The 24,778-nt window shown below is 44.7% G+C and overlaps 1 protein-coding gene and 1 long non-coding RNA gene across 2 annotated transcripts in view; one reads left to right on the top strand and one right to left on the bottom strand.

The window, feature by feature from the left end:
* Positions 1–3: 3 nt before the first annotated feature.
* Positions 4–24,746, top strand: LOC144313676 (uncharacterized). Its single transcript, XR_013379302.1, has 4 exons — positions 4–217; positions 10,721–10,814; positions 23,920–23,985; positions 24,327–24,746. It is a non-coding gene; the product is annotated as an uncharacterized LOC144313676 (long non-coding RNA).
* Positions 8,063–24,778, bottom strand: part of PIP4K2A (phosphatidylinositol-5-phosphate 4-kinase type 2 alpha) — a 178,405-nt gene continuing 161,689 nt past the window's right edge. Inside the window, exons 7-10 of the mRNA XM_077896832.1 lie at positions 24,665–24,778; positions 15,534–15,777; positions 12,975–13,078; positions 8,063–10,380 (exon numbers count right to left, since the gene is read on the bottom strand). Coding sequence (XP_077752958.1) covers positions 10,300–10,380; positions 12,975–13,078; positions 15,534–15,777; positions 24,665–24,778 — 543 coding nt within the window. The 3' untranslated portion in view covers positions 8,063–10,299. The remainder of the gene's footprint in view (positions 10,381–12,974; positions 13,079–15,533; positions 15,778–24,664) is intronic.

Below are 24,778 nucleotides of genomic sequence, written 5' to 3'. Positions count from 1 at the left end.
GTCAGCAGTCAAGATGGCGGCCAGGACGCGCTGCCGGTTGCTGGGCCGGAGCCGCCTCAAGGGCGCCGAGGATCCCCGGCGAACGGGCATTTCCCGGTGTGGTGTTCGTCCATGACTGGGGGGGTGTGGGGGGGTGGGGAGTCAGGTCATGGAGACTGGCCAGGTGGATGATGTTAAAGACTACAAGAAAATTCCATCTGTAGGTCATCCCAATGAGGTGAGTGAAAACTTTGATACTGATTTGACAGCAGAGTAACTCTAGGGTGAAGTGGAGAAGTCACGGGCATGTGATCTACACAATTTTTTTTTTTTTTTTTTTTAAGATTTTACTTATTTATTCATGAGAGACACAGAGAGAGAGAGAGAGAGGCAGAGATACAGGCAGAAGGTGAGACAGGCTCCATGCAGGGAGCCCGACGTAGGCCTCGATCCCGCGACTCCAGGATCACACCCTGGGCTGAAGGCGGCGCTAAACCGCTAAGCCACACGGGCTGCCCCACAATTTTTTTTTTTTTTTTAAAGAAATAAGATTTCAGATATTTCAAGGGCAATGGCATTAATGTAAATGGGTTCTTTGCGGAGACAGCTGTGCAGGTGGAGAGATTAGAACACATGCGCCCATACGCACGTGCACACAGAGCCTTAGTTGGCGGAGGGTAGACAACTGTCCCTTTAAGGGAAGGAATTCTCAAGTATGCCATCCTATTTATTTTTAAAATATTTATTATGTATTTATTTATTCCCGAGAGACACACAGAGGGAGGCAGAGACACAGGCAGAGGGAGAAGCAGGCTCCCTGTGGGGAGCTGGATGCAGGACTGGATCCCAGGACCCTGGGGTCATACCTTGAGCCAAAGGCAGACGCTCAACCACAGAGCCACCCACGTGCCCCCCCTTAAGGATGCCACTTTAGATGGCAGTGATGCTCCTGGCTGCTGCAGAGTGACTATAATCTTGAACAAAGAAACAAAAACTGGGGCATGCAGGTATCGAGGACCCCACACACACCATCACTAGAGTGACTTGTGCACTCTTGGCCTTAGGAACCTTTGGCTGTGTATCAAACACTGCTCCCTGGTAGTAGAGAATATACCTTCTCTTAAAGACCATGTGAACATTCCTGAAAAGGGATCATATATTAGGGCACAGAGAAATCACTAGCAGGTTTCATCAAAGTGAAATATTACTAATAGTTTCTGAACGCAATACAGTGAAGTTAGAAATGAAAAACAAAACTAAAAACAAAAGAACACTTCCACCTGGAAATTTTTTTAAATTTCTATTAAACGACTCTTGGGTTATAAGGGAAATATACACAAAAATTACACACTTTCTGAAAAGTGATAATGAAAGGCTATAAATCAAGAATATACATATATAACTTTTATATAGTTACATATTTAAAATGTCTCTATGTAAGAAGCAGTGATCATTAAAAACTTTGTAGCCCTAGACACCTCTGTCAAATAATATTAAAAATTGAAAATAAATGAATTAGATCCCTAATTTAAAAATCTAGAAGAAAGAACAATAAAGCCAAAAGAAAATACACAAAGATAGCAGAGGTAAATGCAGAAATTAAGGAGATTGGAAACAGAAAAATAGTAGATGAAATCCATTAATCAAAATTCTGTTTCTCGGAAAAGATGTTAAAAATAGACCACCAGCTAATTTGATCAAAAAGGAGATGTGATGGCAGAAGCAGAGTTGGAGAGAGAAATTTGAAAATACTACACTCTTGGCTTTAAAAATGAGAGAAGGAGCCACAAGCCCATAATATAGGCAAACTGTAGATGCCAGAGAAGGCAAGAGAATGGATTTTCCCCTAGGGCATCCGGAAGGAATACAGCCCTTCTCTTGGGTATATACTAGGAGTGTAATTGTTGAACCGGTGAGATATTGCCAGACTGTGTTCATACCATTTTACATTTCCACCCCAACTGAGCTTCCAGTTCCTCCATATCTTCTCCAGTATTTGCTATCTTCTGCCTTTTTGATGATAGCTAGCCTAGGGGACATCATGTGCTTTATGGCTTTCATTTGCATTTTCCCTAATCACTGAAGATGTTGAGCATCTTTCCATGTACTTATTAACCATTTGTGTATCTTCCTTGGAGAAACACCTATTCAAATTTGCTCCTCATTCTAAAATTTGTCTCTTATTATCGAGTTGTAACAGTTCTTTATGAATTCTGGATAGAAGTCTTGTTCCTTTGTTTGGAACATCTTTTCCTGATTGTTCATTGTCCTTGACTCTGTGGTTATTCATGCATTAGGCAAAGCAGGCACCTCTCCTGCTTCATGGACTGACTTTGTACAGACGAGCCTAGTCATTCAGCCCAGTTAGAGATTGTGGGGACCTCCATCAAGTCTTTCCCTCCTCAGGGAGAGGCAGGTGGCTGTCATTTTTGTCTCCTGCTCTTTGCAGGGGTGTCGGGGGTGAGGGGTGCTATGGTACGCATCAGTTCAAACCACCATCTCTGTTCTCCCCCAGGCAACCAGACTGTGCCAACCAGTCAAGAGATTCAAAATGGGTTAGACTGTTGCTGGCTCTTTGGGCGGCCCTGGAGAAATTGGGGTGGTGGCCATAAAAATAAACTCTTTTCCTCCCTAGGGGCAGCTGACAACTGACAGGGATTTTCCATCCACTCACTCTGTACCGGGCAGGGGGAGGGTCGACGGCATCTACCAGCCCGAGCTGCTGTGTCTGTTTTTCTCCAGGCAGCTAACGGTGACAGAGCTGTCAGAGCTCCAAGACTGGCAAGATAAAAGCCAGTGTTCTGGGGAGACCTCTTGGAAAAGGGGGTGCTGGATGTATAAACCAGCCTCTTCCTTTCTTCAGGGACGCTCTTCCTGTTCGTGTGGTGCTCAGCTGGGTGCAGGGACTCCAGGTGTCCTGAACCTCCTTGCTGACTTTAGTGAGTCCGGTTTTGTGTTCTCTCAGGTGCAGGAGCCTTTCAGTTCGTTTCTGGATTTCTCATGAAGAGACTGAAGTGTTGCTGAATTGCTGTGTTTGTTGGGGGAAGGAGGGTCCAGGGCTTCCAACTCCACTATCTTGCTGACATCAGCCTCATTTCAGCTTGAAGGACTTCGTTTGTTTATGTAGGGAGGAGGGTCTGCCAGTGACAAATTTTCTGTTTTTGTTTATCTGGAAATAGGATAAGAGAAAATACGAGAAGTTCACTTCTTCCCAAGATCCAGTTGTTTTCTTGAATGAAAGTTCCTCAGATTGCTTGCTGCAAGGTTTTGGCTAATATCCAGAGTTCTGAAAAAAATGATGACAACAATTGTTGCTAGTGTTCTGATTACTTTCATGGAGAAGTGGATTTGCAGAGGGTTTTGTTCCACCATTCGCTTTCCCCGTGTTACTGAAAAAGATCTAGAAGATATGTATGAGTCAGGGTTCTGCCAGAAAAACACAACCAGCAAAAGCTATATATTAAGTGATTTATTGCAAGGCATTGGTTTATGTGATTGTGAGGGCTTAGTAGGTTAAGTTGAAAAAACACAGGGCAGGCTGTTGGGAAGGGTGGGCTGGAACTCTCAGGCATGAAGCTGAGCTGCTGTCCATAGGTAGAATTTCTTCTTCTGGAAAACCCCAGTCCTGCTCGTAAGGCCTCACTGAATCAGGCCCACCCAGATCATCTACATGAATCTTTCTTAGTCAACATAAAGTGATCATAGACTTGAATTGCATCTACAAACTAGCTTCCCAGCAACACCAAGACTAGTGTTTGACTGAATATTTCCATGGGGTCTCTGGGGAAACCAAGCCAACCATGCCTGTCTAAATCCCATGTAGTTCCAAGTTACAGTGTCAGTTTGACTCCATATGCATTAAAAGGGAGCAAATTAGGGACCTGCGATATTTTGGGAAACTTAATGAGTGATGTGATATAGTGCAAAGAACACTTACTGCAGTGTAAAGAGCACCTAGACCAGCTGGGTGAAGACTTGGCCCTGTGACTTAACTTACCTCCGAGAATTGATCAACCTGTCTGAGCCTTGGGCTTCTCAACTGTGAAAGGAGAATAGTAAAAATGAAACCATGTATATGAGATTTAAGTGAAACAGATGTGGAGGAAAATGCTTTAGAAACTGTAAAAGCACAACACAGACCGCTAAGTTTTTTTTGGACAAATTTTGTCAAAATTAAATTTTATCACCCTGATGTCTAACATCATCTAGAGAGAGCACCAGTCCATCCATGGCACATATATCCCACTCCTCCCTACATGGGAACAATGGATATGTTTCCAGTCAGCAAACCCCAAATGTCCCTTAGTCTGTTTGGTCCACTAGAGCTGTGATCAATACATACAGTTTATTTGTATATTTTAGTATTTTTGCTGCTGCTTATTTTTGGCAAAAAGAGGCAGTGCTGTATTTATGACATTTTGTTTAATTAAAAGCTAAATTCCTAAGCCATGTAGGAAAATACTAAAAGAAACAAATGTAGGCTTCATAGTTAAACATTCACTGTTTGGTTTTGGGAGCCTTGTGCTTCACAGTATGAAGATCATCTGCTTTGCACGCCCTGTAGTGTGTCTGCATTCATTGCAATCACACAGTCTATTCATTCTGTGACTATTTACTTATTTTTAGAAACTTAGAAAAAGCTGTTAATTTTCAGTAAATCAACCTTACAATCTGGACAGAATGTAGGAGTAGAGTAGGGTAGAAGGACGAGCTCTATTCTCAGAATTTGAATGGAAAACTCCCTCGTTTTGCCTGGTCAAACTTTGGTTTGGAGATGTGTAAGCACAGACAAAGCAGAAAGAAGTTCCCTTCTGGAATTTTGGGGGAAAATATCGGATGCCATCTAAGGCACAGAATCCACAGGCTAATGAGCTCTTCACCCCTAGACTACCAGGAAGCTTGTAGGGGGAGAAACATTAGGTAAACACAGTCCCACCAAATTATTCTATTTTAGTATTATCATCTTTGGTAAAATAGCACATATTAGATGCCACAGAATCCTTAACTAATACTCTTTGAGGCCAAAAAAAGTTTTTAAAGTGTATATGAGTATATTAAAATTGTTAAAATGTCACATGTTGAAGAACTCAGTCATCTGTTTTTATAGGACTTTAACAAAGTGACCGAATGACTGAAAGTTATGCCCCTTCTGTAAATGGATTTCTTAGATAGTCAACTTCACTGGTGACTGTGATGGTAATGTAAGATGACCATAGTGATTCACTCCAAAACAAACTCACAAGGCACTAATAACTTCAGTAAAAACTGAGGGCAGTGAAGAAGTTGCAACAACTTTAGTAAAAGAATGAAAGAAATCTCAACAACTCTAGGTAAAGAGGAAGATCTCTGTGGATAATAGAGCAATTGTAGCTGAAGTCCGTGGTTTTGCAGAAACCACTTCGTGGTACCAAAATGAGGCTCTATTTCAGGGGTCAGCAAGTTTTCTCTGAAAAGGGCTAGAGTAAATGTTTTAGGCTTTCTGGTCTCAGTCACAACTACTCTTTTGGCCACTGTGGCTTGAAAGCAGCAGTAGAAAATATGCAAATGGGTGTAGCTGTTTCAGTAAAACTTTATTTACAAAAATCACATGGGAGGCTGGATTTGGCCCTCAGGCTGTGGTTGCCGACTGCTGCTCTAATCAGTAGGAAGCTACCTTGTTTGTATGTTTTAAGTATAGAAAAGGGAGGTGAGGAGAGGCAGAGACAGAGAAAGAAGCATATTACAAAAAGTATTTAAAACCAGTGATTCATTTAGGCGGAGGGAGTAGCCACTTAAGACAGTGTTTTCCAAACCAGCCATTCATCAGAAGTGAGACCCTTTGATTTAAAAAGTCAATTGACAGAAAAAGCTGTTGGACTAAGAGAAAATGATAGCAATGGAATAATACAGATTAAAAATCTCATAAAATGGACTGTGTAGAACATTTGTTATAAAATCCAGGAGGCTTCATGCCAGCTCTCAAAACACAGCTGAAGGGCTTAGGGAGAGAGGAGCGCTCACGAAGGAAGGGTGGTGGTGAGGTCTTGGGAGTCCCCAGAGGGTCCGAGGTCCTGGTTCAAGCCTTCAACCTTCAATCCTGAGCTGCCACAGGGGGCCAGCCCTGGCTTTGCTGCGAACTGTCACGTGACCTGAGACGAATCACTTACCTTCTGGGGGCCAAACTTTCCTTATCTGTGACACCTCTTTCAGCGAGAAGTGTGGGATTCTTGTCACACTGGATTCTGAGAAATCCTAACCTCTTGTCCCTTCTTTTAAGAAGTTAAACTAAACACAAGTGTTTAAGAGTGAGAGAAAATTACAGACTATGGCATTTAACTGCCCTTTGGCAGGATTTTCACTGAATCACAAAAACAGGACTAAACCTTCTGAAGGGCATTCAGTTCGGATGAAGAGGTACCCCTCTGTACTCTTTAGGGGCTTCTTTTTATCAAAGAACTTTCAATAATCGCTCTAAGTAACTTATCAACTCTACTTTTCCAGAGATGCTTCCCTGGTCTTTGGGGCCACTTTGCCAGGAGTGCCCCCTTGACATGCCAGCCGTGTAAAGAAAGCAGTTCAGTCAGTGTGTGATCAGGGGCCTGAGTGAATGCTGCTGTGCAAGTCACTCCTGTGGATGGGGATCCAATTTGCATGGCCTGCAGTGTGTTTCTGCCTTTTAGGGAGAATCACTTTGATATTTTTAACATAGCAGCTCCAGATAATGTGGCTGGAGCTGAATAAAATGCTGTTTGAGAAGATGAGGAAGGAAGAGAAGGGGAGTGTTATTTTGAGAACTGGAAGAAGGCTTTTATGTACAGTATAGACCATGACTGCTGACTTTGTACTAATTAAACAGTCCGTGTACATGGTGGCTGGGGCTTGCAGAGTCCACTGATTTTTAAGAACTCCTAGGTTTAATTCCATGTTCCATCTCTTGGCATGGCCTTCTGTTCACTGTACCACTGCATTATATCCATTTTATACATTACCACTTCATTATCCACAACTTAGTCTCTTTGCATTCAACCCGTAATCACTTATTTCTGAAAGCGTTGAATCAAGGATTAATGCTTCACATCAGCCTTTGTCCTTCTATGAATTAGCAATAACCATTTTTCTGGGACCAATGTGAATTCAGTCTAGGAAATTAAATCACTGCTGTGTGCGCAATGAAACAGAGCTCACGGGAATAGTGGGACTAAGGGGCACAGCACCCAAACACCTTTCATCACTGATACAGTTAAAAAAAAAAGGAGGAACCTAATAAAAGCTGTAGTACAGTTTTAAGTGTTGCTAGGTGGTCACGAAATATAGAAATACCACAATCAATGTGGCAGGTTATCTTGAAAAGGACCCGAAGGGTGCCTGGGCTGGCAGGCCTTGGAAGGACTGCATCTCTGGGACTGCCGAAAAGTAGAGGAAGGAGCGACGGGAAGTCAGATGGAAAGTTCTAGCTCGGGTTACAGACTGGTGTGACTGCCCACAAGGGCAGCAGTGGAGGAGCCAGTGCTGTTTGAGGCGGTGTGTGTCTTATGTATTCCTGTGCAACGCAGTTCAGCTAGGTGCAGTTTTCTGTGTTCATCTACTGTTCCTGATGGACCGAGGTGTACAGAAGTAAACAGGGAAAGTACATTATGCTCAGATCATTCCCTCTTACATCAATTGCATTAGAACAGCTATGCATTTTCAAAACAAGTGCTCTAGCCAAACTGACCATGTTTGCTAACCTGGCACCAAGGACAGTAGAATGCACTAAGAAAGCCTTCCATCCATCAGTGGTAGTCCAATAAAGTTTCAAGAGATGCTGACACAGAACTGTGGTTGGTAAAAATTAAAAATAAAACAATATACTTCACAGGGTAGTCACTGGAGAGATTTCTTTTCTCTGCCTGTCCGTCTTGCAGCAAGTCCATTTTGGTGTGGAAGTTTCTATTCTTTACTAATCAAAGAATTCACAGGTTGAAGGCAAAGCTCCTGAGAATGAAAAGATTCAATTTCACCTTGCCTTCTTCAAGGAGCAGCTAAAGGTAGTCTTAGTACCGAGTACTTAAAATTTATTTGCCACAGAGAAACACAATCGAGAGAGAGGAATGAAGGATCCACCTTGTGAGTCATCAAAGTGCTTTATTTTGTAAAGCCTGGCTCATGACTGGAGTGTATTGTTAGCACTAGGAGATACAAGGCAAACTTCCTTACTCTGTCCAAATAGTTTATCGACAGAACTGAATGACAGAGACTGTTACAGATAAAAATAAAGCATTTTGTAAACTTCTAAAAGCATACAGAGACTGGCCACAAAGTAGTTACTCAAATAATGTATGTGTACCTTATCTTTACTTCAGGGTCTCACTTTTGTAGTCTTGAGTCAAAGAAACCACAGTTGAACTTCAGCACTGAAACTGACTTGATGCCAGAATGAATGGTGTGTGTGTGTGTGTGTGTGTGTGTGTGTGTGTGGGCAAATCACAGTCTTAACTAATTTTAAATGCATAAAATACAGATTTGGACAACCACGTCACAGTGGCAGTAACATCATCTACTATGGCTAACAAACCTGGGTGGTCAGTAACTCGTGGTAGAATGGTGTTGCCGCTGGCTTCCAGAGATCCTGATTTGCTATCACCTCATGTTTTCCGAAGTAAACCAACGCAACAGTGGGCATTATCGCAGTCTTGATAAGCCCTGAAGTAAAGTTCTTGGAAGAGGCAGTACGGCAGGGGGTATTTGTTGAGTTATAAGTAATCACTGAAGGGTAGTTTTTTTTTTTTTTTTTCTTTTCTGAAACTGCCTACAAAAATCATCTCATGTTTTAAACAAAGAATTTCAAAGGCACAGCTTTAGCACAGTGTATAAGTTGATAACCTACTCTAAGCAAGTCTAATATTTTAGCTTGACGCCTTTCAGAAAATGCCAGAAAGTTGGTAAATACATGATCGATGTTGGAAATTTATAAACTGATTAAAAACACAATCAGCACAGTTTAGGGCAATGAGCTTACATAACCAGATTTGGGTTAAACATGTTTTTAAAAAATCATCAGGTTGATAAATGTACATCTGGAAGAAACAAAACAACCCTTTTCCTTTTATTGTAGAAGGCTGCCTACCATGTACTTTGAATAAAACATTCACCCAAAAACAGGACTGCAGGATACATTTCAAAATATGACAAACATTATTTCACCTACACTGTAAAATGACTTTACATGTAAACTTCAAAAATCACATGCTGTACATTAAATTTTTAGATTCAAAAATATCCCTGTTTTCCTAATAATGTAAACAGTAAAATTGAGGGTTTCAGTTCAAGGGATAATTCATAACAAAATACCACTGTTTAACCAATGGTGAAACAGAAACATCTTAGAATTCAGATTTGCCATCGTTAACAAAGAGAATTCAGAGTTCTAATGCTTCGCTCACCTTCCCACAGTAGGAGATGTAGATAACATTGCCCAAAACTATGCACTTTTCAGGTAAGCTTTATTTTTATTTTGTAGCATTAATTCCTATATTGCAACATAAGAGTGTAACAGTGAAGAAGCTCCAGGCAAGAAAAGAGAATTAAGCAGTTTTCCTGGACATACTTACTGAGGTGAGAATGTACAGACAAGAGTCACTAGGGGCATCAGCTTCTTGCTGGAGGAGGGGCATTCGTCCCCGGACGCTGGGGTCCCAACACTGTGATGCGGACAGAACCCCGAACCGGGGCATGCTGGAGATGCCAGCACTCCTCTGTGTGCAGTGCCGGGGGCTCGGGGTACAACTATTAAGGAGTGTCCGCGTGCGGGGTAGAAATGTAACATTCGCAGTAAGTCTTTTTCTTTTAATCACCATCATTATTATCATCATTATTATTATCTTCATTATTATTATGAATACTATCACATCTTTCGACTCCAGAAAATAAACTGATCCACAGTTTATTGCGTGACGCCAACATGGTTGGTCTGACATGCATTTCCTTCACCCCCTCCCCCCGCATGTGCTCATCCATCCGTCCATCCATCCACAGCAGGAATCAGAGGCTTGTTGCCCAAACGCACTCTGACTGAAGCTGATCGGCTTTCATTAATTAATTTTTAAGACACACGCATACGCGCGTGCGCACGCACGCACAGACACACACACGTGCGCGGCACACACACGTGTCAGAAATAGCTAGAACGATGCTGGGAAATATCAGGTAGCTGTTAAAGCGAGTAGCCTCCAAATCAGTCATCTTGGCCTGAAGATGTAAACGAGGAGGTGTGCTTCACTGAGTTTGGTCTTCATGTTTCCTACACCGAAGCCACCTCTCTCTCCTTCCCGGGCTCATGTCCGTCCAAGGCCATGTGGGAGGTTACGTCAAGATGTGGCCAATAAAGTCCAAAAAGCGCTTTGAATACTGTTCTGGGTTCACGGTCGAGATCTCTGCACCAGCCTAGGCAGATGTCAAGGAGGAGAATATCGATACAATTACTACTTAGTATCTGTAGCAATTTCCAATCGCAGCTAAATACAAAGCTGATCATTTTTCAATCTCTGCCTCTGTTTTTAAAGCATAAAATATTTTGGACATTGTGTCTGAATAATCAAGGTTCTCAGGAATCTCTGTGAAGATGAGGCGAAGACTCAGAGTAATGACAGATGCTGTGATCACACTGTGACTGCAGCGACTTAAAAAAAAGTGACCTAGCCATGTTTGGGATTTTCCTATCGCACAGTGGACTCTGTGCGGCCTACGTTCAGAAGCCATGCCAAACAACATTTCTGTTTTTCAGGAGAGCACATTGGAGATACCTTAATAGCAACATTTGGCTAAAGGAAAATCCCAGTGACAATGACATAGGATGGTGTTTCTTCTTCAGGATCCAGGCAAGTGGTTGAGTGCTCTAGAGAGGGTGAGGGCAGCGGCAGTAGGGCCCGTGTCAGCTGGCACAACGGCCAGGTGAGAGACACATCAGGCTGCTGACGGCACCTCCCCCAGAGGGCCAGGGGCCGGCTTCACTCAGCATGGGCACAGGGGTGCCACTGTTCCCCTGCACAGAGACCTGCTTGGAGCAAGGAGGGGGTGCTCAGTGGGGGATTTCCTATTACGAGAGGCAGCACTGGCGACCAGACTCAAGGTATATAGTTACTGCCGGTTTCCTGAGCTGCCAAGGCCAAGACCAGTTTTACTAAGTCACCAGGTGTTATTTTTAGACCCAGACTCACCGGGGAACCTGTGATTTCCAAGCTTGGCCGGGGCCCCTGGGATCTCCACGGAGGAGCCCAGGCCTTGAAGGCAGAGAAGAGGTGCCAGTGGCAGCTCAACACAACATCCTTTGCTAAGCGGAATGTGTGGCTCCTGCAGAAAGCCCAGTTTTAGGCCATGTGGCATGTGTTGGAGCTGAGCTGGTGTCTGACGGTGGAGACGAATGAGGAGCCATGCTCCGGCCAACGTGTAGCTGCACGTGGTGTGTGGCATTTTGGGGCACTTAGGGAAGGGACAGCACAGAGTGTCTCCCCCCAGTTGGCTTGTTGGCCTCACACATTCTCTGCAAACCCTATTGGCAAGGTGGCGGGTCCCCTTCACCAGCTAGGGCCCACAAGCTCCAAAGTGTTTTCTCAAGGTTACACGACCAGGAGAGCTAATGTAAGGATCATGGGGATTTGGACCCAGTTCTGTCCTTCCTGTATACCCACGGTTCTTAATCAGAGGGGAGCATCAGAAGTACTACAGAGCCTTTTAGAGAACCATTCCCACCTACCACCCCCCAACTCCTGCCTCTGGAACTGGACTCGGATCAGGGAAAGGGGATGTGCATCGGGCATGCACACATTTTAACAAATGCTACTCTGAAGGTTGCGACGCCAGCGGCTGGGTGAGAGCTAGCGGTGCCCTCCTCTCTTACTCATACAGGATTTCCAACACTTGTGGGTTGCCTGAGGTGTTAGTCCCTGCTTTGCACACAGTAGGAATACCATAAATAGTGGCTACTGATGTAACTGTGTCTTTGGAAAATTGAATATGGTTTTAGGCTGGTTCCTTCCCTTGCTGGGAGGACAGCATTCATGTTTGATTTTAAAAATACAGAAAAGGGATCTCGAATAGAGGTTGGGGTTCCAGTGTGTCTTGCTTGGTTGTACACACTACTGAAGAGGCACCTCTCCTTCCAGTGTGAACAAGGCAAGGTCCAAGTTCATCTCTATGGGATGGGGTCTCTGGCTTTTTTAGCAACACCTGGAAAGCCAAAACAAGTCTCTACGATACAAGCATAATGGATATTCACAACTGGTGAAGTTCAGCCAGGCAGGTGGGATCTGCTGGTAGGGGAGGGGGATGGGACTAGCATGGAATGGGGGGCTGGGCTTGGTTCTGGGGAGCAGTCCCATTTCTACCACCTTCTAGACCTGGGCTTTCTCCCTCAGTTTTTTTCAACTGATAAACAGGGATACACTAGCACCCTTCACAGGCTTGTCATGGGCAATTCAACAAGTCAACATGTGCCTAGAATAGTGATAATTCAGAACAAGCACAATAAAGGTGAAGAATTCATGTTATTAAACTTAGATCTTGCACCCAAAAGATTTCTATAATAGAAAAAATACAATTCACTGCACAAAAAAATAATACTGCATATTCGGGAAGTGTCTGAAGCATAGGATTGCGCTTCAGTTCTGAACATGTCAGTTTTGAGAATTCATGTTAAAACACTTAGCTGTCTTTGCTTTTATCTTTGAAGCATTTTCCCAACAGAAACGAATTTGTACAATATTCTAGAGACGCATGTGTCTGTCAGTGTCCCCAGTGTGTCGAAAGACGACTAGCTGCTGAGTTTAAGCGACTTGCTCAAAGTTTAGGGAGGGCTACATTAGCTGTTGGCATTTGCTGACTCTATATTTCACACTCCAAACTCGACCCCCCAAGCGAACAAGATCCACTGAGGGCCTCTGGACAGCTTGGTGGCAAGAAGACAACCAGAGCTGGTCCCCGCACCACAGACAGCATCAGGGGCCCAGGAGCAGAGAAGGAAACAGAGTGGAGATACTTACGCCATGCTTAACGGTTTTTGCCGCGTGGGCTGCTTTCTTTTTTGCATCATAATGAGTCAAAATGTCAATAATGGCCATAAAGTACACCTCTTTCCTGGGAGAGTCTGTAAAGGGATGAGAGCAGTGAATGTGGGACAAATGCCACCCCCTGGAGAAGCGTGCCCTGGAGGGTGCAGGGTTCAGGACAGGGATTGGAAGAGTCTGAAAACAAAGGCCCTGTACACTGAAGTTCAAACACATTCTAAGGAAAAAAACAACAACAACAACACATTTTTTATGCCCTCTTCTGTGTTTATGGGATGAGGAGAGAAGCAAAATGGGTGAGGGGGGTTGGGGAATACAAGGCTTCCAGTTACAGAATGAGTAAGTCACAGGAGGAAAAAGGCATAGCATAAGGAATGTAGGCAGGGATGTGGCAACAATGCTGTGGACAGATGGTAGCCACACTTGTGGTGAGCACAGCATCACATATAAACTTGTCTAGTCAGTATGTTCTACACCTGAAACTAATGTAACTGCGTCAGCTAGCCTCGAATAAAAAAAAAGTGATTAAAAATAAAATAGTAATTTGCGAAAAAAAGTCCACATAACTCCTGCGTATCCCTGTTAAATAGCTTAATTCTCTGTTCTGAATTCTCTCTCTATTTAAAAGGCAAAAAAAAAAAAAAAAAAAAAAGTATAACCCCAGAATACTACCAGTAAAGGTCCAAGGGCAAGATTCTTTTCATTTTTTTGTTAATGTGCATTTTCCTTAATGATTATGTATTGCTTTGGTGTAAAGAAAAATGCTATTCTTAAAATACAAGAAGTAGGGGTAATTATGGTCCTTCATCCCTTTCTCCCATTACAGTTTCATTGTGCTTTGCAGATACTGCCTTCTTTACAAACTGAAGGTATGTGGCCACCTTGCATCAAGCAAGTCTGTCAGCACCATTTTTCCAACAGCGTTTGCTCACTTTGTGTCTCTCACATTCTGGCAATGTTTTCAACTTTTTCATTATTATATTTTTATGGTGATCTGTGATCAGTGATTACAACTCACTGAAAGTTCAGATGGTGGGCAGCCCGCGTGGCTCAGCGGTTTAGCGCCGCCTTCAGCCCAGGGTGTGATCCTGGAGACCCCGGATCGAGTCCCACATCGGGCTCCCTGCATGGAGTCTGCTTCTCTCTGCCTGTCTCTGCCTCTCTCTCTCTCTGTGTCTCTCATGAATAAATAAATAAAATCTTAAAAAAAAAAAAGTTCAGATGGTTAGTAAATTTCAGCAATAAAGTATTTTTAAAATAAGATATGTGTATTTTTTTTAATTGTTTAAGACAATGCTATTGCACACTTAATAGACTATATAGTATAGTGTACACATAAATTTTTTATGTACTGGGAAACCAAAAAATTCATTCCACTTTACTGTGATAGTCCAGAAGTGAACCCACAGTATCTTTGAGGCATGCTTGTACATATGACCCTTCATAATTCTCATTGAGTCTAGCATCAGAACTGGACAAAGGCATGTGTCATCTATAAGATCGGTCTTCTATGTACTTCCAAAAATATAATGCTGCTTTAATTATAAACAATAAGAAAAGTACATTAGACTATAAATTTCTGTGTTGAAAACTTTGGTGAGCAAAATAAAAAACACAACTCAAACTCACTTGGATGATATGGTACATGAGATTTTTTTTTAAACAATGATGACCTACCATTTTTATTACTCAAAAACCAAAAGGCCTGAATTTATCATCTCTCTAAATTATTTTGGTTTTCTCATGTATAAGTAGTTAAGGATGTAGAAGGCAATCCTCCTTGAAATAGTTATACAGATTTTGAGGATTAAGATTAGCTCACTCTAAAGAGAGCCACAGACCCTTTAATGCAGGTGGGGCAGGGGGTGCAGCTCAGCAGAAGACACAACAGCAAATCAGACATTCTCATCCCACTCCCTGGGCCAGCTGCGGCGCTCCTGAAAAAGGAAAGGGCTGGTAGTGATGAAACACCCACCCTTGCAGGGTATCCGAGTGAGGTTCAGAGGGGCTACATACTAGAGCCACAAAAGAGATGGCTAAGAAAAGTTTTTTTTAACATTTCTTCTGGGTGGCTTAGTGGTTGAATGCCTGCCTTTGGCTCAGGTTGTGACCGGGGAGGTCCTGGGACTGAGTCCCGCACTGGGCTCCCTGCAGGGAGCCTGCTTCTCCCTCTGCGTATGTCTCTGTCTCTCTCTGTCATGAATAAATAAATAAAATCTTTTTAAAAGTTTTTCTTCTATATGTTATCTACATTTACGTAAGTGTGTGCACATGTGTGTTGTATATATAAAATAGTTTGTGGCTTTGCTCTATTCCCTCAATATCACCAAATTCAAGGACCTTATGACATTATGTTCCAAAACCAGAGATTACAGTTACTTTTAATACACTCTTGCCCCTGAATCAATTATTGAGGCTCTGGAGAATAATCTCGGAGGGCAGCACACTTTGAACTGGGATTACAATTACTGGCAGTAAACTGCAAAAAATCAAACCATTTCACAGATAAAAAGAGTTGATGATAACTGTGCTTACTTTCATGGCATTTAATTCCATAAACGTCAATGTTCGGATCAAACTCCCCAGGAGCCAAGGGCGGGGAGCTGTTCAGCGTGTTCCCGGGACTGTCTGGAGGGGTCCCGACGGGGTGGGTGCCATCGCTCTCACCCTCCTCTTCCCCGTCATTCTCTTCACACTCCACCTCTTCCTGTTCGGCTCTCTCCACATCGTGGATTCCCACCAGTAGGCTGTAGTCCATGAGCTTTAACTGGGCAAGAAACTGGGGATGGGAGGCAACAGGGTCAGTTAGGCCTTAACACCCCAGATTTGAAGAGGACAAGCTCAGGGAAATGCATGGGGCACACTGCGAGTGAAGGCAGCAGAGACGAGGCTCTCTCAGTCCCGGGCTGCTCTCTGGCCAAACATGTAGCCCCCCACTTCAGGCTGGCCGTGTACTAGTATTATTTTCCCTGAAACGCAAAGCTGGACGCTGAGAGGCATGCATTGATCACACAGAGCTTGGATTACACCAGAGAGCAGAGAGCATGACTGGCAAGAAGGAGGGAGGAGAGCTGTTCTCCCAACAATTAAGACTGGCTGATGGGGAAAACCAAGGACCTCCCAAGTAGCTTCCAGCAGAGTCTCTTGTGAAAGCACTTTGAAATTCAGCACACTGGGCCGAGAGGAGATTATTATGCTGTCCATCACAAGTAAGTAAAAGCCCAAATGTCCCAATCAACCAGCAAATGCCTGTGTCAACGCTCTGGTGAATAACGCAGTCCTGTCCTGCTCCGGTTTCCTGAGGATGGAAGCGGGAGGACCAGAGACTCTGAAGGTGGTTCGCTTCCCATGAAGCAGCCCGGGCCCAGGATTCCCCCTCCTCCTTCCCCGGCTCCACCTCGGTGAGACCCAGCTCTTCGGGTTAGCCTACTCCTGCCGGCCGGGTTCTGCTTGGATTCTCAGGTCAGGACTCTTCCTAGAGATACCCAGACACCTGATCTGAAGCAATCGCTCATTTCAATTTATTGATCGATAAATTTATCGATCAGTTAAAGCGTGGCTGGTGTTACGGAGGACACCACGTGGCAGGCCATCTGCTGGCTAAAGCTAAAGCACTCCCTGCTCCCCAGCGGCTGGCTCGGCCCGGCGAGGACTGCTCTGACCCTGGGCTCGTGGCCCAGGAAGACGTGTGACCCCGACTCTTGGAAGATTGGTGCCACCCTCGCTCAGGGATGCGGGGCAGCTGGTGGGCCTTGGGTGACTCGGGCTGAATTGAGGAAATGGCAAGCATATGAAACCATAGGTCTTGAAGTTCTGGCTGAAAATGAAGACCTGTGGAGTCATTATTTTCTCCAGAGCCTATTAGGAAGCAGCTAGGTTTCCGAGCTGAGAGAGTCGGGCTCCCTTAAAGACAAGGAGAGGACCTGCCCCTGCTCAGGTCCTCACTAGCCCAGGCCTCCTCTTGCCTGCTCTCCTCCTCCTCAGCCCCCATTTCCTTGTCTGCCCACCATCAGTCCCCCGGGGCCCAGACTGACTCCTCATTTAAGCTCAGCGGGAAAAAAAATCACGCAAACCTTTGTTTAGATATGTAAGCAAGGTAGGAGAAAGCTCAAACTTAGAAATTGATGCATGCAAACCCTTTCACAAAAAAGAGTGCTGAATGGCCAACAGGCACACAGAGATGCTCAACATCACCCATTGTCAGAGAAGGGCCGATCAAAACCACAATGAGATGTCACCCACACCTGTCAGGATGGCTAGTATCATGAAGACAAGATAACAAGTGTTTGTGAGGATGTAGAGAAGAGAGAACCTCCTGCGCCGTCGGTGGGAATGCAAACTGGGGCAGCCCCTGTAGAGAATAGTATGGAGGGTTCTCAAGGAATTAAAAATACAGCTGCCCTATGATCCATCCGGCAATCTCAGTCCTGGTATCTAGCCAGAGGAAACAAAATCATCATCTTGAAGAGACCTCTATATTCCCCTGTTCACTGCAGCATGATTCATCATAGCCAAGGCAGGGAAACAAGCTAAGTGTCTGTCAATGGATCAAGAAAATGTGTACACACACACACACACACACACAGTGGAATGTTAAGCCTTAAAAAAGAAATGCTGTCATTTTGACAACATGGATGAACCTGGAGGGTGTTATGCTAAGTGAAATAAGCCAGACAGGGAAAGATATATACTGTGTGATCTCACGTGTGTGTGTGATTTGAACTCAGTGGCTGCCAAGGGCTGAGGGGGGTGGGAGAAATAGGGAGAGTTGGTAAAAGGGTACAAGCCTATAGCTATCAGATGAAGGACCTAATACATAACATGGTGACTATAGTTGGTAACGCTGTATTGGATAATTGAAACTTGCTAAGAGAGTAGAACTGAAATGTTCTCACCAGAAGAAAAACAAAAAAGGTAAATATGTGAGGTGATGGTTGTGTTCATAACTTGAGGGGGAAATCCTTTCACAATGGATACATCCATCAGATCATCACTGTGTATACACTGAATATCTTATAATAATATGCTGGTCAACTATACCTCAGTCAGGCTGGGCAAAGAAATAAAGATGTTCCTTATTCTAGTTAAAAAAAAAGAAAAAAGCCAATAACAAAACAGAGCACTGATTCTCATGCCTTCAATCAATTTTCTGAGCCCCAGAGACAGAGGAAGCTGTTCCTCCTCCCATGGGCTCTCCCAAACTCCTCTTTTAAAGTAATCACAGAAAACTTTCCACTTCCACCTCCCTTAGCCTGTGGCCGTAGACTGCTCATCCTCCCATACCCCCCTGGCACTGCTGGGTGTCAGTCAGGGTGCATATGGCCAGGAACTCATCTGTGTGGGCAACCTTCCCCCTCTTGAGGGAGTGACAATACCGTGAAGTACTTGAATCTTTTACCAACACAGAGCCAGCCACCCGGCCATGTAGCCGGGTCTTGGGTACCTGGTGGGCTCCACATGAGCCCATGGATTTGGGGAGCACGGTGCACCCTGCTGTACGGAGACAGCTGGCCTGGCCCGACAGGCATCCCGATCCCGCACAGGCAGCCAGCAGGCTGAGGAAGATTAAAAGAGCTTGCCCAAGGAATCAAAGCTAAGAAGTAGTGAATTCCGGAGCCTAGGTTCAAAGCTCTTGGTCTTTATACTGCATTACTCTGCTTCTGGAAACTGCATTAAGGCAGCTTTTCCCAAGTCCTGCTCTTTGCAACGCTGGTAGGGAAAAAATGAGTCAATCAAATCCAATGGTTTCTGAGGAGGAGGGCCTCCCAGTTACTAGGACTGCGGGTCTCTGCGAGGGTATCCGCCACCAGCGTGCCAACAACAGACTTCATCACAAAGCCTGCTTTCTTCCCCCTTCAGAACGCCCCGGGGGCCTAGTGATTCGGAAACACCACATCAGAAACACCCAGTCATAGCCTCTCACCCCCAGCAGGTATGACGAGTGGCCTTGGGTCCCGGGAGGCTGTGCCTGGGGCCGAGCTCGGCCTGTAGCTCCCGAGAACAGGGCCAGTACCTCCTTTGTTTCCTGCATTGCCCCTGCCCTCCCCCCACTGCACAGTGCCTGCCCCGACCCCTCTTTCTAGAATCCATCTGGCCTGCCCCCTTTGCCCATCCTGGACACCCTCTAGAGGTCTGGGCTCAGCTGCAGACACTGGTTCCCAGGTGGCAACATCTCCCCGCAGAGGCCCCGTGTGTGTGTGTGTGTGTGTGTGTGTGTTGTGGCTATAAGGCGGGTGGGGGCTTGGCCAGGCCAGGTCCTGTTCTGCTTCATGGGTGGCAGGGCAAAGACCCCCTACTCTCCATCCCTGCTTTTCCCAGGGAAGTGGTAACGATCGATGCTATGCCTACTGCCCCCCAGTCCCCTGCGAAGGGAAGAGCTTTTCAAAATGCAAGTGTGATCTTGCCCTGCCCCCACTTAAGGCCTTTCGATGGTCTCCCACGTCTTGCAGGCAGAAGCAAACTCGAACATGGCCCAGTGGGCCAGGACAGTTCGGCCTGTTACTCCTTGGGCTGTCCTGACCCTGTTCCAGGCCACCTTCTGGCCCTCTCACCCTCTCACCCGCACCCAGTTGCCTCCCACTCAGATCCTCCAGATCTCAGCTGCGGAGACACCTGCTTACGGAAGCCTTTCCGGATTCCTGCCTTGGCCATATCCCCAAAGCGCGGGCACGGATGGATGGACCAGCACACTTTTCCCTACTGATGCTCGGCTTAGGTGCACTTTTATCTCGTGAGATTATCTGAGTAGACGTGTCTTCCCCGAGCATGGCAGCCCATGAGGGCAGGGACTCGGGCTGTTTCTGCCCTCGCTGCATTCCTGACTGCCAGGAAGTGATGGTAGGTCTTGCCGTGCACTGAACAAGTGAATGAGGACCCTAATTTCCCTAACGCCTTTCTCGAAGAGATAAGCATCCCAGCCAAGTAACAACATAGAACAAAGCAATAAGGAAACCCTTAGTTTGAGACCAAAGGCAGAGGCAGCAGCTCCTAGAAGCAAAAGGAGACCTTTACCCTGCGTCTCTGCAGAACGGACTATCTCTGTGACATGTAAGTCTACTGTTCGACCTTCACATGGCTGGCTTTCTTTTTTTTTTTTTTTCCTTTTTTTAAAAATTTTTATTTATTTATGATAGTCACACAGAGAGAGAGGCAGAGACATAGGCAGAGGGAGAAGCAGGCTCCATGCACCAGGAGCCCGATGTGGGATTCGATCCCGGGTCTCCAGGATCACGCCCTGGGCCAAAGGCAGGCGCTAAACCGCTGCGCCACCCAGGGATCCCCACATGGCTGGCTTTCAAACATGCCTTCAAGTGTGTGCTTTACTATAAAAGTGAGGGGCTGCCCGCCATGAACCTGCAAAGGTCAGCCGGGCCAGGATGACAGCCGGGGATGGACTGCCTTACTCGGTGGGGGGTCTGCGGGCCTGAGTGGCCCCTCTTGCGTCGGTGCTGCTCACAATGCTAGGCCCTTTCTCGGCCGCAGCTCTGCAGTCACACCGGGCTCCTTGCCCAGTAAGGAGGCTCTGTACCCAAAACACCAAATGAAACCATCGGTGACTGGTACAGTGCATCCCTGGCTAAGAAGCTGTTCTGACCCACCCAAGGTCCCGGAACCCAACTGCAGCCCCCAGTGGCTATGACATTGTAAGTTTTCAGATCTATGACACTGAGGGGGAGATGCAAGACCAAGGACAGCACAGTGGTTAAGAGCATGGGTTTGCTGGTAAGGGTGACCCTGTGAGTTCCTTAAGTAAAGTACCAGATAATCTTTAAAATCAAAAGAGAATGGGTTTGGGAATCAGATAGGAGATTAAATCTTCTTTCTCTCACTTCTTAGCTCTGTGCCTTCACAATGAGTTTACCTCAGTTATCGAACCTATAAAATGGGATAATACCGCTGAGCTCACAGTGGGGTGGACAGAGGAGAGAGAGAGAAAATCCAGCTTTGGCAATGAAGACAGCGCCTCGCAGGTGACAATGGAGGCTGTTTTGTAATTGCCCGTGTTGTTATTACAGTGGAAGGCCTTTCTCATCAAACCCCCACTTTGAACACGTCGACATGTTCAAGTCAGGTAGGCCCATAGGAGAAATGGAAAAGGCCCGTAGATTCACCAGCTCTTATCTTCACAAACTTAATTTTAATTCTCTTCTGAAGTGGAATGGAATGAAATGTGGCAATAAACCCAAGATTCTTGTTAGAGAAAATTCCTGCTGGGTATCACAAAACTACTGTGGCCTGGAAGATTCCACATGGAGGGGAGGGGCGAGGAGGGAGGGGAGGAGGGAGAGGAGGGGGAAGGAGGGGGAAGGAGGGGCTCACTGCTGGGGTTTGCCTGCTGCTGACTTTGAGGAACTTAATACATATTTGCTCCGTTTTCTGTTCATCCTTTTAAGCTTCTGGCTCCAATTTATTGATTTTTTTTTTTTAAGTACGTAAGATTTCAAAGCATGACCATTTTTAAATCTTTAAAATCCTTAGACCCTTCTTTGCCTTTCCTCCTTTCCAGCTTCTTAATAATTATTTGCCAGACCTTTGGTCGGCTTCTTTTTCCCTCAAAACATCCCACCTAATCTGATTCCTTCATAATTAATTCCTCTTTATGCCAAATCTTTGAGCTCGAATCTTCTCTGAGACCTCTAATGAGCCCCGCCACGAGCCCTTCTAGAGAACTATGTGGTAAGAGCACTATTAATAAACTCCTTCTCAACATTTAAACTCACTTTATTTGCTAACTTTATTAACACATTGCTTCGACTGAATTAACACATCTGCAATGCAGAATTCAAACTCCAGCCAGCCCTATTTAACAGCTATTTTGTGTCACTTGTTAAAAGTTTTAATAATCCTCCTCTGGAGCGTTTATTGGGAAACAAAGTCTCAACTGTGTTCTCGCAGACATTTTCGGTTTGTGTTTTATATCAGAGCAGTTTGGAAATGTGGCCTCTGCCAGCCTCAAATCCCAGCCTGGACTTAGTAGCTGTGTGTGTCTGAGCAACCTGCATAGAGTCTCCGGGCTCAGTGTTCTCATCCATAGAGGGGGTGACGGCCCGCATCCTCAGGAGTTGTTACAAGGGAAGAGAGAATGACTGCACAGGAGGAGTTCGGGCTCTACTCGTGGCTCGGTCAATGTCAGTGGCCCACCTTCTCCTTCCCGCACACCCAGTAACACGACAGTTGAGATGCCCTGCAGTAAGGGTGCTCCCAGGCACCCCTGGGCTCCCAGCCTGAGCCCATGAGAGGAGATCATGCCGCCTCTCCACCATCCACTGTCATTGGTCGGAGCCGGCCACACGCAGGCCAGGCCAAAGTGATTTTCACTCTCCACAGAGCACGGTCTTTTGGAGAAACGGGTTCACCAATACGTAGTTATGTGCAAAGCTTTCTGAACTGAAATATTTTCAGGGTATATGAACAGAGCAGGATTTCAGTTGCAGGAAAAAAAAAAGCAGCTAGATTCTCATGACAGTTATTTTCTTTTTTTGCTATAAAAACAGATTACCTCTTGGGCTGTAATAGACTCCTCTTTTATCTTAAGCATCAAGTAAAAAACAGAGTTGTCCCTGCCCCCATCCCCCACCCCAAACCAAAAAACTATTCTCAAACTAACAGGCCAGTCAGCTGAATTAGAAAGCAGAGTGTTAATGAAAAAACAAAACTAGATTAAATTCTAGTCTCATTTATCAAGATCAGATGTCAAGCTACTTCACCATAATTACCTGCTTAAAAATTTAATGATGCTTCTGCATGAATTTCAAAACTAAAGATATTTTTATCAGCCATTGAGATTTTTTTTTTTAATGAAAGAATGCTTTATGCCCTGCTTCCATTTCAACAAAACAGCTAAGTGCGAGAGCCCTGCATGGGATTAAACTATCCAAATCCTCTAATCAAGGACATTATTAGAGACAACAAAAGGGCTGAGAGGATCCTCATGTAATTCAACTGTAAATGTGTACTGCTTCAGTTACATTATGTCTGGAGTCTAAATATCCCAGTGATACATAGCCAACAGAAAAAAGGATGGAAACAAAAACAAAATAAAATAAAAAATAATTTTTTTTTGGCAGAGAGCACATAACCCTAAAGGATATTTACCATAATTGCTCAAATGGTCTTATTCTAGGATCAAAGATTTGCTGATTGATGAATAAAAAACCGAAAGTGAGGACGTCTACCTAGAGTACTTATCACTTAGATCAAGTTGACACTGAAGTATGGGAAATGTTTAACTAATGTTTAACCAATAAAGACTGTAATAGTAACCACTGGCAACAGTGGAAAAATAACCATTTATTAATGAAAGACTGGAGAAAAAAATTGTAAACGATAAAAGCAAACACTTTCTTCAACTTCCCTTTGTAAGCAGACGCTTGAATCCTTCACAAAGAAACAATATTTAGGTTCTAACTGAAGTATATACACCAAGGAGGTTAAAAAAATAAGTAAACATTTTTTATGAAAATAGTTCATGACCTAAAAAACAATTACGAACTCACTCGATCAGCCTGGGTGTCTTACAATGGAAGGGATGTCAGAACTCTATAAAGGGAATTGTAAACCTGCTCTGCCCTATTGGGGGATACAGTCGAACGCAAGACACTCATTCTCTGGTTGAGCCATTTTAGTTGCTTTTGTTTAATGACATCAAGAAGTAAACTGTCCACTAGGGCCTCTCTCTGAGTAGAGAGTTGTACTGGTGTGTGTATGGGTGGGGGACGGCAGAGGGGGGGACGACTGTATTTCAAAGTAAAAAAATAAAAATTAAAAAAAAGTATACCACATTCACACGTGCATATGACTGAAAGTAACAGCTCAGAAAAACTTTGTTTAGTAACTGTCTACATTAGGATTTCCTTTGCATAGTCATGTAAACCTAACAAATCTCAAGAAAATCTTTTTTTCCTTGAATTAATTTTTAAAGGACTCTTTATAAAAGGATGTCCGACAAGAGAACTGTGATGCCTTTAAAATCAACAAAAGGATAGGGGTAAGTATATTTTAATTCTTAAACAAAATAACACTCCCCAAAACCCCCCCCACAAACACCCTCCCTCATGAGAGACGAAAAGCCCATTTTCACACAATATTTTACGTGTCACAGTCACCTCCTGTGATGCCGGGGTCACGAGCTGCCTTTGTGCTGTTCCCACGAGGGGGAAGGTTTGGTGGGCCTAATGACACTACTTTCACAGAGGCTGGTGGAAATGTGAAAGCACCAGGTGACCGGGGCGGTCTTTACTCACAGCGAGATGTGGTTTAGATGAAGAAAACCCCACATTCAAATAGTTACTCAACATTTGTTTTTTGAAATGTTTTGCTGTGTGACAGGTACCCTCCCTCCGGCTGCGGCAGTGAGAGCAGGCTGCCACCACACAGGCTCCTCTCTGACCAAGAACGTGGGAACCTGAGGGTGGGGACGCCTGGCAGGCGACGGCAGGCGCCTTCCTTGGTCCATCATCTAAAGGAAGGAGCTGCTGAACCAGCACACTTCTTTCCTGAACCAGATCATCTAGAAGGATGCACCTGTTTCGATCTGATGTTCATCATGTACAGTATGTATTTTTTGCCTCGGTTGCAGATTTAAGCAGATGGTTGAAGAAGCTTCTAAAGACCAAGAGTGGAGACATTTCTACGATGGGACTGCCCTTTACCTTGACTTTTCTTACCTCAACATCTTTCTTCAGTTTTTCCAGGAACACCTTTTTGTTGTTGTCATCAATATAAATCTTTTGACCCTCATTAATGAAATCATTATCCTTTAAAGTCGGTAGTTCTTTGGC

Source organism: Canis aureus, chromosome 5, assembly GCF_053574225.1.
Source record: "Canis aureus isolate CA01 chromosome 5, VMU_Caureus_v.1.0, whole genome shotgun sequence".
In the NCBI taxonomy this organism is placed as follows: domain Eukaryota; kingdom Metazoa; phylum Chordata; class Mammalia; order Carnivora; family Canidae; genus Canis; species Canis aureus.
The sequence above is the reverse complement of the archived record's forward strand: the minus strand, read 5'-3'. Positions and strand labels throughout refer to the sequence as shown.